General features: G+C 33.1%; 3 protein-coding genes across 3 annotated transcripts in view; 1 reads left to right on the forward strand and 2 right to left on the reverse strand.

Moving 5' to 3' along the window:
* The window catches only part of LOTGIDRAFT_239573 (hypothetical protein), a gene marked incomplete at its 5' end in the record, with an annotated part of 15402 nt that extends 2874 nt beyond the window's left edge, over window positions 1–12528 (reverse strand). Inside the window, 8 exons of the mRNA XM_009058375.1 lie at window positions 189–446; window positions 2394–2648; window positions 4890–5189; window positions 7086–7197; window positions 10473–10492; window positions 11398–11418; window positions 11800–12048; window positions 12450–12528. Of these exons, the coding sequence (XP_009056623.1) occupies window positions 189–446; window positions 2394–2648; window positions 4890–5189; window positions 7086–7197; window positions 10473–10492; window positions 11398–11418; window positions 11800–12048; window positions 12450–12528 (1294 nt within the window). The remainder of the gene's footprint in view (window positions 1–188; window positions 447–2393; window positions 2649–4889; window positions 5190–7085; window positions 7198–10472; window positions 10493–11397; window positions 11419–11799; window positions 12049–12449) is intronic.
* Window positions 12529–14506: 1978 nt separating this feature from the next.
* LOTGIDRAFT_175669 (hypothetical protein) lies at window positions 14507–16726 on the forward strand (the record flags this gene model as incomplete). Its single annotated transcript, XM_009058376.1, has 4 exons — window positions 14507–14567; window positions 15391–15699; window positions 15852–16106; window positions 16440–16726. The coding sequence occupies 4 exons, from the start codon at window positions 14507–14509 to the stop codon at window positions 16724–16726; spliced, it is 912 nt and encodes a 303-aa protein (XP_009056624.1).
* A 218-nt stretch (window positions 16727–16944) lies between these two features.
* LOTGIDRAFT_175670 (hypothetical protein) overlaps window positions 16945–17039 on the reverse strand; it is a gene marked incomplete at both ends in the record, with an annotated part of 4095 nt that continues 4000 nt past the window's right edge. Inside the window, one exon of the mRNA XM_009058377.1 lies at window positions 16945–17004. Within this exon, the coding sequence (XP_009056625.1) occupies window positions 16945–17004 (60 nt within the window). The remainder of the gene's footprint in view (window positions 17005–17039) is intronic.

Raw genomic sequence — 17039 nt, forward strand, 5'->3', positions numbered from 1 at the left:
GACTTTCTCAGTTTCGTTATTTACAGCATCAGATGTTATACTGGTTATTTCAGGTGGATCTGAAACAAAAGTAAAGTACAATAAACGTTTTATAAGTTCACAGAACTTATTATCACAAAATTCTCAACTCTTTATTTTATGATTATACATACATAGAGAGGTGGGTCATATAATAAATATATACTTACAATGTACATTAACTTGTATAGATTTAGATCTTGTTTTAGAGATGGTATTTTTAATATTTGTAGCTTCACATCTATAGTTTCCTTCCTGATTTCTTTTTATTTCAGTCAATACAAGATCTTTACTTGATGATGAAACTGGCCCAGTCCATTTATAATTACATTTATAACAATCAGTTAAACATGTTATAGTTTGATCTCTACCTTCTATTATATTAATACTTGTTACATCTGGTAAGAAAGTAAGTCTATCAGGACCATCTGAAATAATAACAATAAGTTAAACATGTTATAGTTTGATCTCTACCTTCTGTTATATTGATACTTGTTACATCTAGTGAGAAAGAAAGTTTATCCCTATGGAAGGTGGAATTGCTTTTTATTCAATGTTCTTCATTGCTATTTCTTAATTCTTTATTCTTACCTCTTAAATGGTACGCTTAATGCAACATTTGTTATTGAAAATTGACATTTATATACAAAAATCAAATCATTTGTACCGAAAATAAACATTCTTTGATAAACATTCGGTTTTCCAATTATGAAAGTAAAAGAATCTTTGCCAAAAATATCCCCAAATACAAATCTAGCTCAACATATCTTCAAATGCAAAACGTCAAACACAAACTCTTCCAACAAATGTTAAAATACAAATGTTCAATAACAAATCTCACTCAATATCGAATATATTCGGTCATGATTATGACGACATGTGTAACATAGAATAAGATATAGACTATAGATAGCCTCTATCATCCAGTTCAATTTTCAACGCTCTTTACTACGACGACATTTTGCAATTTCCGTGAAGATGTCGACCCCTTGCAACTGTTAATTTTTGGGAGCTTGAATAATTCCAAAATTATAGAAGTTTGCTAAATCTCAAGAAAAATTTCCGGTTCTTATGTGTTTTAATAATTATTTTCCAAGAACTCTGAGAATTTATTTTAGTAGGGCTATGCCGATTGTCATTCTGCCTTCCATATATTCGGACCATCTGAAATAATAACAATAGTTAAAGGGACTGTTAAGACGATTTATGTATAAAATGGCCGGTTTTGAATACAGTGAGGAGGCGAACATTTGGTAAATCAAGTCAATCCAGCAGTAACGAATGGCATCCTTCAAGGCTCTGTTATTAGCCCTTCCATCTTTAGCACCAAGATCAATGATCTTGCCCAGTAATATTTGAAGCATAAGGAGCTCTCTATTAACACGGCGCTATATGTTGATGATAGTTCTATATGGAGTACGCACATCGACTATACCTGTTTTCGTTATACAAAAATCTTAAATGTTATGCGTTAAGTTTCAGGTAAAACATGGGAACAAACAGAAAATTTGATGTAGAGTTCCTTGGTCTTGGCACTCAACTGAAGAAATGTTACGAAGAATGAGACGCTACTTCAGGAGGCCAGAGAGAACCCCTTGTCTCTTCAGAGGGAGGAACTTTCTCTCAAATTCTCAAACCAAGTTTCGTCAAAATCCATCAAGAAACCAGCTTTCTATCGTATCCACAAACAATTGTGGACAGACAGACAGGGGCGACAGCAATATACGCCCATATTAATGTGTGGGCGTATAAAAAACAATGGTCAATCTGTTTGCAACAGGTCGATTTGAGAGACTGTTGGACGTCCAAACGTCCCGTAAACCCACGATACAGATAGGAGGTTGAAACTTATATTGTGTTTTTAATTTTGCTGTATAAACATATCACAGTGAGTTACCATTTTCATGTATAGGATGGGATACAATATTGATATAAGTAGTATTAAGTCTAAGTTTATGAAGTGGTGGATGGTTTAGCGTAAATCCCATATAAAAACAATATTTATTGAAAATAACAAGTAAATTACAAAAAAAAGTACACACCAAATAGCACGAATTCAGTTCTTCCAAAATATTTCAGTTTTAGGGAACATCACTCCTCAGACACCCCCCTGTCCGTGCATGCACTTGAATTTTCTTACGATACTTACAATAAATCTGAACATTAAGTTGTTTGTTTCATACATGATGAGTAACTGTACAGTTATAAGAACCAGTTTGTTGTCTAGTATTTATTAATATAGTATGATATACTTACAATAAATCTGAACATTAAGTTGTTTTGTAAGTTGTTTATTTAATACAGTATGTGTAACTGTACAGGTATAAGAACCAGTTTGTTGTCTAGTATTTATTAATAAAGTATAATATACTTACAATAAATCTGAACAATAAGATGTTTTGTAAGTTGTTTATTTAATACAGTATGTGTAACTGTACAGTTATAAGAACCAGTTTGATCTCTAGTACTAAGTGATAAAGGGTTATTTAGAATTGTTGTTGAACCATCTTTAGACCAGTTTATGTTACAATCTGGTTTACAATCAGCTAAACAGTTGACACTCTGACTCTTTCCTTCTATAACATCTATATTACCATTAGTAGGGTTAAACCTTGTATTCTGTGGACCATCTGTAAATATAGTTTGACAGTACAGTAACAATCAGTAGTATGAAATATTCAGTCAAACCTTCAGTCATACACTTCCTTTGAACTTTGTCAAATCTGGCAAGAATCGTACCTTTTAGCGTTTACGAGCTTTTAAGAACAAGGTCAATAATAATAACATTTTTCGATTTTTTTATTTTCAATCGGGTTCGTCCTTGGGTAATAATAAACAATTTTACCAAATTTCGTCAAAATCTGTCAAGAATTGTGTTTACGAGCTGTTTCCACGAACAAGGGCAATAATTCATACTAAATATTTGGTAACAAACACTCTTACCAAGTTTCATCCAAATCCGTCAAGAATTGTGCCTTTTCGAGTGTTTACAAGCTAAAAATTGAACGAGTTTTCAAAATCAAGGGCAATAACTCATACTAAATATTTTGCGAATCTTCTGATTTCCAATAGGGATCTTCTTTGGGTGATAAACACTCACCTCAAGTTTCTTCAAAATCCGTAAATAATTTTTCCTCCTTGAGTGCTTACGAGCAATTGGTTTTTTTTTGTAAACAGTATTTTATTCCATTATGAAAAGGATTGGGGAACTGGCTGGGCCTATATTACCCCTCTCCAACAATCGTTTATAGGTAACTATATAAATTATATGTAAAATTTGAAAAAGATGGAAACTTAGTTATTATACATACATATTTACAATATGTAAAACTTGCTATACGGGATTTATGCATGTAATGATAATAAATTTTCTTTTCAAAAAGAGGATATATTGAGAAAGAACTTTAGGTGTAAAGAATTTGCACGAAATTTGAAAGGCTCATCAGAATCTTTTTGAAAGTTCCCAGAAGGTTTGGACTGTACGAAAAATATCAGTAGATAAATCAGGACAATCAGTGCCAAAAAGTAAAATAGATGTTTTAATGAAAGACAATGGAAGGAGAGAAATAGTGCAGTTTCGTGCATCTAAATGTAGTGGGCAATAGATCAAATAATGTTCTGAATCTTCAAATCGATGACCACAAATGCAAGCAGCATGTTCTGAAACATGACGAGAAAACTTAGCTCCGTTTAAATCACTACTGCAGGCGAGACAGAGTCGGCAGTGGATTATCTGATATTTCCTGGGGCCAAAATAATAATAGTTCGGAATGGTTATATCGGTAGATTTTAGAAAAATTTTTAAGGATTTTTATGATGTTGAGTTTTTGTACATATCAGGTAAATTGTTCCATTCTCTGATTGCTGAAGGGATAAAAGAGTTATAAAATATGTAAGTTCTAGAATAAGATTGTTCAAGAAGGTTATTGTTTCTAAGGTTATATAAGGTTTGTTTTGTTTTGATTAAGTTGCAGATATAAGGTGGAGTTAAATTGTTGATCATTTTATACATCATAATGAGTTTGTGCCGTCTCCGCCTCTCCTTTAGTGTAATGAAACCTGTTTCTTGATATAGTAATCGATGGATTGTTCCCCTCACAGCTCCGCATATAATGCGGAGTGCATCAAGTTGTAATCTTTCTAGCTTGTCTGTTAATTCTGCAGTGCACCCATCCCAGATAATGTCACAATAATCAAAATGAGGAAGAATAAAGGAGTACATTGTTTGAAGAGATTTTCTATTTAATCGATATTTCAGAGATCTAAGACAGTTAACGAGCCTACCAGTTTTCAATAAAATCGTAGCAATATGTACATCCCAATGACAGTTGATTGAAAGTTAATCGAGCAATTGTGGGAGGACGGGCATGACTGACGCCAATATACGCCCCCAATTGCATGTGAGCGCATAAAAATCATATAATATTTTGAATTGAAACTAATAATGCTTCACAATAATAAAACTCTATTATGTGGAAATCACTTTCAGAAAGATAATCCGACTTGTCTGGCTTGTCAACATTTCAATAAAACAGACTTGAGTATCTAAATCTGGGGGTGACGTTATTACTCATACATTATTAATGAAGATTGATCAGCTAACAGTAACAAATCCTATGTTTGAATTTCTGATGCCTATTTTGTAATTAGTAATGCCTAATTTGAATTTTGAATACTTATTTCTTCAAATGTAGACTAAACCGAATATTTGTTCAAACAAAATCAACATTATTTTGTGCGCCAACATCAGTTTTAAACTGTAACAAGTAGAATTAAATCAATCTTTGTTGTACGAATTTTATATTTGTCTATTTAGGAATTAATTTGAAAAAAATATGATTTGAAATAAGTTGTAATGAAAATAAACTTACAATAAACTGATACAGTAGTTGATCCTTGTCCACCAGAATTACCCCTACAAGACCATGTTGTATCATCTTGTTTATTTATATTACTTATATTGAGATATAGTTGTTTGTTGTTATTATTTATACATCGACATTTATATCTATTATCTGTTGAACTACTCCCACAGTTTATCATATTACATACAGCAACATTGTTTCTACGGAACTCTACAAGACTAGGTGAATCTGTAACATCACATTGTAATGTATAATTTTCACCTAACACTGCATAACTTTCAGGAACTCCTCTTAAAGTATATTGACCTGTAATATAAATAATATGATAATTAACCAACTTCTAGTTATTATTACCTCTCAATTTAATTTCAGCTCACAAGATTATCTTTTAGTTCAATATTTCAATCTTCTTTTATTTACATTAGTTTTGAATTCAGCCATTTTGACAACATAAAACTCTTAATCTATTTTAGACCGAAACTTTGAGATATAAAATACTTCACATTCTTGTAAGTAGAAACTTGATATTGGGTTATAAGACCTACACCGCGAAGAAAGAAGAGGAAACTACTTATGAACTGTATTTATCCATCTGATATAAAGATTATGGCCCTTATGCACCAAATAAAATAAAACTATTTTAAACCTTAAATTATTTGGTTTTTTTTCATGAAAAATCTTTCAATTAACAATATATTTAGTCTTATTGAAGTCTACTTTTCCATTCGAGGCACACACTATACTAAATTTATATATGACAAAAGAGTCTAAAGGTTTGTCACTAAGAAACATATTGTTGTATGTGACATTTTCCTGACTGTTTTAAGTACTGTAGATATGTTTTAGTCTGGCGTCTAGAAACTTTTTGGAACGTCATCAACAATCGGGTTGAAAAAATATTTTCATTTCTTTCAGAATCAGAAGACAAATAGTTTCCTTAATTTGACACAAAAAAATAAGGAAACCCATCTTTAATTAGATTGAACCCATCTGGGATGCCACTTAAAAATACCCCTTCCTGAATCTATATAATATTATTATCAAATTATATCACAAATTCCCAAAAAGGGGAAAAGAATTAAAATTATATTATTCATAATATAATTTTAATATTATTATCATTTTCTGCTCATAGACATGGGGTAATTTCTCTTGAAGGCTCTTATAAGTGGGTCGGATGGACAGAGGGGCAACACCTTACGTTCCCACTCTGCCATGAAAAGGTTTGCGTACGAAGGGGCGAATTGTTTGCCCATAGCTGTCCATGAAGTTTGTAAATATGTTTTACCATCAAATGTGAAATTGTTTCGACTGAGATAAATCTCCAGAAGCTGTAGAATTGCATCGTCGGGTCTGTTTGGATCTGGGTTTCTATTAAAAGCTTTACGAACTGCCATTAAACCAGATATTGGTATACATAGAAGAAACGTCGGTAGAAATTAGAAGGAACTCGAAGATTTTTTTATTTTATTGACAAAATCGGTTGTATCTTTAAGTAGGGCGCGATGTTGACATGCTAGAGGTAGCAAGAAATGATCAATGTATTCTGACACTGTATACGACTCACTACCACAGTCAGATATTATCGGGTGGCCTTTAGGGATATTATTCGAGATAAACCACTCCTTTGTTGGATTCTTAAGTGCACAAATATCTCTCGCGACAATCAGGTTTGGCAGAGAGATAGTCATATTGTCTCTGTTTGAGATAACTAGTTTTGACTTAATCGGCAAGAATATTGTTAATCATATTAGCAGATTCTATGAAATTGGTTTTGGTAAAATGGCATAGTGTTAAGAATTATTCAGTTGATTCTCTGCTTCTGAAACGCAATCCTCCCTTTTCAGATGGACACAGCATGAGCCTTTGTCACTCTTTTTAATGACAATGCTATCGTCTTTCTTAAGTAAGTTTAACGCTTCACGTTCCACTCGTGTGAGATTAGACTTTTCGTGTGTTATGGAAAGGTTCGCCGTTTGGCTATTCATACTCTAAAATGCTTTCGAAAAAAATATGTGCAGCTAAGATTTCGTTGAAAATGTTCAATGGATGGTCGGGGATAATTTAATTTGGCTACATTAATAAACTCAAGTCCACGGTCTAAGATTGAATGCTGAAGGGGTGTGAGAATTTTGCGACTCAAGTTATCTACAGCCTTGAGGTGGCTTCTTTTTATCCCCAGTAATTAATTTTAAGACTTACTCGATGGTTGAAGCTGGTGCATCCAAAACAAATAAATACTTGCTCTTTCTGGAGACCAATGACAATTATCAACTGGTGCGAATTCTTCTTCGTAAGGTGGTAACCTGTTGCGCTGTTGGTATTGGACTCCATCATCATGTTGTTGAGTGTGCTGAGGTTTTGTTGTGCTTTCCAAGAAGATCTTGGATTTCGGGGAAGGGAGGGTTTGATTCTCCCAAATGTACAGGCCTAGGGGGAGCAGACACTTTACATTCAGAATAACGGAGCAGACACTTTACATTCAGAATAACGGTAGTAGGTTTGGGATCATGGTCGTATGATTCAAGGATGGACTGTATGTGATGGATTTGGGCACCGGGGTAAGAATGTATTTCAGTGTCTGAACTGGTTTTGATGATCCAATAATTAAGGTAGATTTCTTCAGAGCAAGTAGATTCTATCATGATTTGTCATTGGTTTGGTGATGATAGGGTTTGGTAGCGGATATAATGGTTGTCGATGAGGTGATGTGGTACTGGTTTGGTAGTTGTTAGAAATGTAGCATTGGGCACGGAATGGGATCTGGTTCGAGGAGGGGATGGTCTGGATACACGTCTTGACTTGGATGGAGACTGAGGGGTGGTTTGCTGGTCCAAAAACGCACAGAAGGAAGAAACGTTGGCGGATCCTGGATCACGCGGTGAAGATTCAGACGGCGGGGAAGGAGGTGCCCTCTCTACCAGAGCGTTTACCTATATCTGCTGGACTAGGAGTAGGTCAACTTCGGGCTCGTATAGGGGTTTGCTTCGGTAGCTGGCTGGTGCAGGTGTAGTGTCCATTTCAGTTGGTAGAGATATGGTTACTCTGGCTTTCATTTCGTTGATTGTCAAGTAAAATTTTGTGATTACAGCTTGAGTGAGACGTTTCCCATAGAATCGACGGGTCCAGGACATGACATGAGAAACGATGCGGTCGATGGCAGGGGATGATAAAGACTTGGTACGAATGGTGGTCAGCTTCTCTTGAAGTTTGGTTTGGTAATGGTCTATCAGGGCCTGCGTAACCTTAGAGAGCCATGTCCGATTGAGGGATCTAATATTCGCGTCGACAGCTGATGTTTTCATTGCTGGACGGATAAAACTATCCAACTCAGAGACTTTGCGTTTGAAGGTAAACGTTGGTTGACCTTGCTGTTGAAGGGAACGGATTGCCAAATGATGGAGAACACCTTTACGGGGGGTTGTTCCTTCTTATGAGTGGGGACTGGTTGTCGTTTCTGTTGTTGGTCAGGTCGGTTGATACCTCTAAATTGGTAGGCCGTTGTATGGTATGTGATGTTGGTTTGGTTGACGATTAGTGTATCTATGTCTGGCGTCTTGCCAGTGGTTGCTGTAGTTGGGGGGGCATAATGAAAATAACTTAAATCTGCCCCTTTACGTCACAAATGTCTTGTCCCTAGTTTTATAGTGTTCCAATGCCTAACTGTTTGGAATTCTGTTGATGCCTCTGTGGTCCACCTCAAGCTTCAAATTTATATATAATCAACTATTTTAGATGGTTTTTCACAATACCTACACATGATAAACAAAGTGTTGTATTGTGATATGTAATTAATTTTTGATAAAAGTGAACTAGGATGTTCATCTGGTAGGTAGGAATCTTTCCAAACTCGACCCTGGCATTTACAGTGATGCACGTATGAATTAAAGACCTCATGACGTGTACTCAGAAACGCCCAGTCCAGCCTACACTAAAGTTTGTATAGGAAGTCAATTGGTATGACAGCCAATAAAAAACACGGGAAATGAAATGAGACAGCAAATCCAATTTTTTAAAGATGGCTGAACATAATCTGTTGTTTTTGTAACTACTTGGTAATCATCTAAAATTTGTGATTAATAAACATAACTAGGTGTTGACATTAATGACTTAAATGTGGATATGTTGACTATGCCTGAAGTGCAAAACTGTTTGTTTTCAACGAACGGTATGTTCACAATTTGATCATTGCAGACAAGCATGCCACAGCCATCTAATAAGGTGGAAGTAGACGGTAGGTAACTGTCATCTAAGTATTTGAACACATGATCCAGAGACTATTTTGAGTATGTTGAACTCTGTGCAGCATTATTATCCTCCATTAAAATATGCTTTTAGATATAGTAACTACCTCAAGGTGCTATCCTGACAAGACGACAGGTGCCAAAGGTGAGGGAATATGTGAACTTTCTAACACTGCTCTATTGGTGGATGACCTGTAGTTCTGCAGTCTATGTCCTATGGAATGATCTTTAGCTGAATCACCATGAAGCATTTCTGAGGCACCTGATTTCAGGTCGAGTAGGCACTACTAGGTCCTGAACTAGATGTGATGCTTATTTGACCAATGAACTGTGTTAGAACTGGTTACTGCAAGCCTAGGCTCCCCCAAGAAGACCAGTCTATCAACCAACTATAGCTGATTTTGCTACTTTAGATTTTTTGATTCATATTTCAGTTAAAACAGCTTGATCCATCTTTCTTAAGTATTATGATTACTGGTCTTACCATGTTGCCGACCAAGAATCACTGAGCAAAATCCAGTTGCCAAGGGGACCACATAGTTATTGTCCAATTTTCAAAAAACTTTGCATGATTATCTTTTTGGGGCATTGGAACAAAATTAAGGGGCAGATGATGCACCCTCATATACATGTACTGAATAACAGACAAAATTAATAAAGCAAATCCGCTAACTCGTTAAAAGTGAAGCACAAAGACATGATTAGTAAAGACTGTTGTCTAAAAAACATTGTGTTTCTATTTAGTAACTTTAATATTTACAATAAATATAATTATTCTATAACAGACAAAAATTCATAAAGTAAAGGTAAGTAAACTGAAAACTTATGTACATCTTATACTCATTTATATTTTTTTTTTCACAATGACAATAACAATGACAATTATTATGATTATTATTAATAAACACCCAATTACTATTCCTGCTATTTCACCATCAGATAATCCATCACCGTCGCCTTAAATAGAAAAGAAATGAAAATAGAATACGATTACCTTGTCTAACGCTTCCCGTATTTTGGAAAGTCCAGCACATAAGGTGTCCAATCATCGCTAAATATCAAGAAGTTGTTATGCACTGCACATAGATTGACAGCTTGACATATAATTTGACAGATAAGAACGGGTTGATCACTGGGGCAGGAACAATAACAAATGAAGCGTATGAAGTAATCGATTTGTATAAAAATGGCGTAAAAATCATATGCTTATAAATTTGTGAAAAATAGTTAGATATTTTCTGTCTTCCTTGATTGAAATGGCATTCATGGTAGGAATCAGCCACTCATTTAACTCATCTGTCTTACGCTCAGTTTGAAAACTAATATAGATGTCAGAGTTACTTACCGTAGTGGTAGGAGAGGGTCCTACAACAAAAATATTAAAACATAATCAATTTATGTCAAGTATTGTCTGAATAAGTGTTAGGGGCATTTTTGGGTAAAATCCGAGAAAAACGGTTCTCAAGCGATATTCCGGGTCCTTGACACCTTGCCAGATATCCATCTCCAGAGAGTTCACATCATGAAATGGGTATATTGTCGTCACCCATGTCCGTCCGTCCGTCCGTCCGTCGATCCGTGCACAATTGCTCGTAAACACTCTACAAGACACAATTCTTGGCGGATTTTGAGAAAACTTGGTATGAGTGTTCGTTATCACCCAAAGATGAACCCTATTGAAAATCAGAAGAATCGAAAAATATCTAGTATAAGTTATTGCCCTTGTTCTTGAAAACACGTTTGATTTTTAGCTTTAGTAGGGACAATTCTTGACGGATTTTAACGAAACTTGGCATGAGTGTTCTTAATAGAATGAACCCTATTGAAAATCAGAAGAATTAAAAAATATTGAGTATGAGTTATTGCCTTTGTGCTTGAAAACGCTTTCAAATTTAGCTCTTGAACACTAAAAGGCATAATTCTTGCTAGATTTTGACAAAACTTGGTTTTATTCAGATTGAATATTTGCCTTCTAGAGTTTTCACGAGCTAAAAATTGCACACGTTTTCAAGGGCAATAACTCATACTCAATATTATTCAGTATCGCCCTAAAGAGTTACAATGTTAACCTGTGCTACGAGTTCATATCGTTTTTATGAACCTGTCTTATATACTTCAGAAAACAATTTTTGTGTGATCAACATTTCTGTTCCTTTTAAATGGCACTCCTTACGAAAGATTCGCAACAAGTTAAACTGTAATCTTAGTTAAAAAGACAATAAGTGAGCACAAGTAAGCAGATTATAATAGATGTCTTAAGAGTTACTTACCTGTAGTGGTAGGAGACGGTTCTACAACAAATTGAAATGAAATTAATTTAGTCCAAGTCTTCTCTCAATGTAAAACCTAGTTACACGTATGTCCTTATTTTTTCAAGATTTTAAAACGAACAAATTAATAGCAAATTCCACGACAGCAAAGTCTTAGCGAAATAGCAAGGCCAACGGACGCCTTCCTTAAAATTGGAATGATGCAAATCGGTGCTATAACTGTACAGTTAATAATATACACATAAAAATTATATAAAAAACTTTTTATAATCCCTTTAATACATCATTAGTCAATGGTTAATGTTTCAGATAACATTTTTATATAACTCTTATCAACTGTACAGCTTGGTTTTGGTGTAGAAAGATCTAGAGTTGTATCATCTACACAATACACTTTCTTACCAATATCATCTGTTGTTACATTCAGTATAGTAAAATATAATGATTTATTGTGTGGTGATTGAACACTGTATAATAAACTGTTCCGTGAATCACAATCTTTAGGTGAAGTGGGCAGACAAAATATTATACTATTGCTTGTATCACCCAGAAATACATTAACACCATTGGTAAGAGTATCTGGTATATTAGTACATTGTAAATTGTATGGTTGTCCAACAACAGCACCAGATCCACAATTCACACCAATTTCTACCAAAAACAAAAAGCCTTTTTAAAATCCAACAGTTGCTAAAATTAAAACTAATACTGATGTCAGGAGATTTAAACGCAGGTCTCAATAATGCCTTTCAGTACAAAAATGTCAAAAAATTAAAATTAAGCATTATTCACTTAATACAATTTACTCATCTTAACAAATTTACTCATGGAGTATATCAACTGTCCACAGCAAGTAAATTTACTTAATATAAGTATTTATACTAGCATAATAAAAATTGTCAATGTGAGTATTGCTATAGACAACCTACACTGTATTAAACTTATCAGTAAAAATGTTGAAATGCCATCTACCTAATCTTACCAAGTGCGAAGCATTTTAAAAACCTTCGACCGATGGAGGTACATCTAAAAACTAATTATATTTACATTACCTCCACAAACATTTGGTAAGGTGACAACCGTGTATATTACTGTAATGATAGTATATGCATAATTCATACAAAATACCATAATTGATTTTGATTTTATCCCACTGCAAAAAATAATACAAAAAAGACAACAACATAAGAATGAGATCATAACGGTAATACATTTACACGTGTAATTAAAACGAAGGACCTATTTGAAAGTCCCCGTTCTCCAACATTTTGCTCGTAACAATGTTTATATCAACACACTTAACAAGATATCAATCTGACTCTATTGCAATTATTGATAGATTATATTATATCCAGAACCATATCGTCTGACGCGACGGAAATATAATTATAATGAATCCAGATATTTCTATTTTATTTTTTGTTTTGTTTAAATTTAAGTGTATATTTGAGCCCCTTAACCTAAAACAAGATGATTAGATCGTCGTTCTCAAACAGAAGACAATCCATTTGTGCCCTGGGTAGAAATCGATATTTCGAAATGGACACTTGCTACAAACCGATGGGCCCTTTCAATCAGCTTCTATCACATTGTAGTGTTCTTCAGAAAATGTCTTACCGGTAATACTTGTAAATAGTTGAGCTCTATATTAGTATGTATGTAAGAAATAATGTGTCCTACAAAGTTATTCAATCAAAAATGTTGAATGTCACATTGAACCTTTACTTCATTTTCAGTCATATGCCTAAAAATAAACCTCGTTTCGCCTTAGTAAATTCGTTTAATATGGATAAACAAGAAGGCCCTAAATTGGTGTTTTCATGTAAATTGCGTCTACCAACAATTGTCGAATGATTAATTCATAAGTCGAATTAATACTGAAATCTAAAGACTTCTGGAGGTGTAAAAGAGCATGGAAATTTGTGAATAAATATAAACAAAACTGTGATATTTGGTACAGTGCCAGTAATGCCAAATACTAACAGTTCTAATAATGCCCAATACCAACAGTACTAGTAAAGTCCATTACAAACAGTTCTAGTAACGTCTAGTACAAACCATACTAGTAATATCCAACACCAACAGTATGCTAGTAATGTCCAATTCCAAAAGTACTAGAAATATCCAACATCAACTAGCAGCGTCCATTAACAACTGTACTATTAATATTGAATACCATCAGTACTAGTAATATCCAACACCAAAAGTACCAGTAATATCCAACACCAACAGTACTAGTAATATCAAATACCAACAGCATCAGTAATATCTAATAACAACAGTTCCAGTTATATCCAATGACATCAGTAACTTATATCATCCAATAACAACCATGTTTTTTTTCTGTTACTATTTTGAACTTTGTGTATTCGATGCTTTTTATAGTACTTGTTATTGTACGCCATAAATATATGATATTACATTTTTTAAATTTATGTATATGATTCCCCTTTGCACCTGTTCATATAAATACATTTATCTGCGTTTAATGATATTTTTATTTGAATTTCATTAGTTTTAATTTAATTCAGAATTCGAGTTGTTTTTCTCTTAAATTACTGTCATTATTCCTGTCAATTTTATTCTTCCTATTTTTTGTTTCATTTCAAACGCACTGGACGTAAATTGTCGTCGACTCTGTTCTTCAGTCCGTTGTGAACATTTCTTGTAGCTACAGTTTTCATGTTATTCATGAAATTATATGTGATCATTTGCATTCATCTAAAACGAGTTAAAAGCTAGAAAATTTTGTAGGTTTGTTGAATGTTTATCACATTTGATTGTGTTGATTTGCGACAATATGTCTTCGTGTACACGATGCCAGACTTTTCAATCGATTTTAATTAAAGTTGTTATGATGAGTTTGAAAAGAGCTGAGAGGAATTCGATTCTGATGATTTCGAATCTATGGGTCTATTTGAATTAGTTTCAAGTCTAATAAATTGAGATAAAATATTGTATAATATACTTATTGAGGTCATATTTAATAATAATAGTACGTATAAGGTATTTTTATGTTTAAAAGAGGATATAAGTTAGAGACTTGCAATAAACACCATATATGACAAGAGAATATCGTCTTGTTGACTATATCATTTGAATCAATAACATGGAGTATAAATATATATTTATATTAATAGTTTTTTTTTATTTACCAGTACTAATTATAGGTAAGATATGTATTTATTTTAGATTTATTTCTTATGATATACATGTCTCCATGTTTAGTAAAATGACATCATATTGTACATACATCTAAAATGACAGGTTGTAAATGTTGATGTTCCCATAAATTCTTGGGCTGAATACAGGATTGAGTTCTGATTCACTAATAATATTTTACAATATAGATATGGATCAATGTATTCGATGGAAAATGGCCTTCTCTTTCGCATTGTCGATTTCAACAGATTTTTAATTGAGGGGTAGAATGTAAAACGAATTAAAGTTTCTAATTGGAAAACTTTAGTCTGTTCAATTGTACTTTGTAATATTCGAGGGGTTCTTCCAAAATATGTTTCAATAACAGCTTTAAGCGCCAAACTTATACATGTGGACGTGTATTGATTTCACTCCTGTTCGGTTATTCATCCGTCCACGTTTATTTGTGAACAAGAAAGAGACTACAGTTTGAGCTCTCAGATAAGTTTGATTTGCATGAAATTGTGATAAACGCATTATTAGTTATAGCCCTTGATTAGCTAAACTGCTAAAATTTGGCTGTCAATGCCACAGCCACACAACAGTTTTGATTTGATTTTGATGGCATTTTCCATGCATTGATAAGATTTTGGATGAGTACGACTTTTATGGATTTTTTTGTTAATGACTTTTATAAACCCAGAGTGCTTTTAATATTCTTTTAAAAATCTTAGATGTGAAATTGCAAACAGAAATAAAAATGTCTCCCAATTTTAAGAGGTCAATTGTAAGCTGAAATGTGAAAATGTTAATCCAAGGGTATAAAAATGAATCATATTGATTATATTACAGGTCAATATACTTTAAGAGGAGTTCCTGTAAAAAGGTATCTTGTATTAGATGAAAATTATAGATTACAATGTGATGTTACAGATTCATCTAATGCTGTAGATTTCCGTAGAAACAATATTGTTGTATGTAGTATATTATCTCAAAGCTGTGAAAGTCAATCAACAAATAATAGATATAAATGTGGATGTATAAATAATAACAACAAAACGCTATATCTCAATATAAATGATATAAATATAAAAGATGATTCAACATGGTCATGTAAAGGTAACGCTGGTGGACAAAGCTCAACTACTGTAACAGTTTACTGTAAGTTCATTTCCATCGCATCTTTTATTTTCTAATCAAATGAAAACAAAACTCTGATGTACATTTAATATCTACATATTGTTAAGCAGTTCTTGTTTCAATTCAACTGATGAAAATTTACAATCAGAATTATCAACGTTTAATATTTTCAGATGGTCCAGAGAATATAAGATTTAACCCTACTAGTAATAATATAGATGTTATAGAAGGAAAGAGTCAGAGTGTCAACTGTTTAGCTGATTGTAATCCAGATTGTGACATCAACTGGTCTAAAGATGGTTCAACAACAATTCTAAATAACCCTTTATCACTTAGCACCAGAATTCAAACTGGTGTTTATACCTGTACAGTTAAACATATTGTATTTAATAAACAACTTACAAAACAACTTATTGTTCAGGTTTATTGTAAGTATATAATACTTTATTAATACATACTAGACAACAAACTGGTTCTTATAACTGTACAGTTACACATACTGTATTAAATAAACAACTTACAAAAAAACTTAATGTTCAGATGTATTGTAAGTATATAAAATAATATAGTAATATTAATATACCTGTACAGTTTCACATATAATAAATCTGAACCAGAATGTTGTTATTTTATACAGTAACTATAACATGTTTATAATCCTTTAGCGACATTTAGGGGTAGAGATCACATTTAATAACGGATACAATAAAATTGTGTTCGTTATTTAATATAACATGTTTATGTGATTCTTATTAATTCAGATGGTCCTGATGAACTTACTTTCTCACCAGATGTAACAAGTATCAATATAATAGAAGGTGGAGATCAAACTATAACATGTTTAACTGATTGTTATAAATGTAATTATAAATGGACTGGACCTGAACAAGTTTTATCATCAAGTAAAGATCTTATATTGACTCAAATAAAAAGAAATCAGGATGGAAACTATAGATATGAAGCTACCAATATTAAAAATACCATCCCTAAAACAAGATCTAAATCTCTACAAGTTAATGTACATTGTAGGTATAAATATTTCACTTAAACATTATCACTCCTTATATTTACTTTGGATATTTGGATATTTAGAGAAACACGATGTTGATCATATTGTATTTAAAATAATCAACTCTTATAATGAAATTGATTTTTCTTATTTATTTAATATCATACTTTTTATGTATTATTTGCTCGTGTTGTAGATTTCGGGGAAGGGAGGGTTTGATTCTCCCAAATGTACAGGCCTAGGGTGGAGCAGACACTTTATTTAGAAATTAGGATTAAGGGTCTTGATATTGGGTTTTCTTCTGTTCTTATTCTGATCTGAAATTAGAAAAAATAACTCGCCCGATGGGCGA

This window comes from Lottia gigantea (assembly GCF_000327385.1).
Source record: "Lottia gigantea unplaced genomic scaffold LOTGIsca_337, whole genome shotgun sequence".
Classification (NCBI taxonomy): domain Eukaryota; kingdom Metazoa; phylum Mollusca; class Gastropoda; family Lottiidae; genus Lottia; species Lottia gigantea.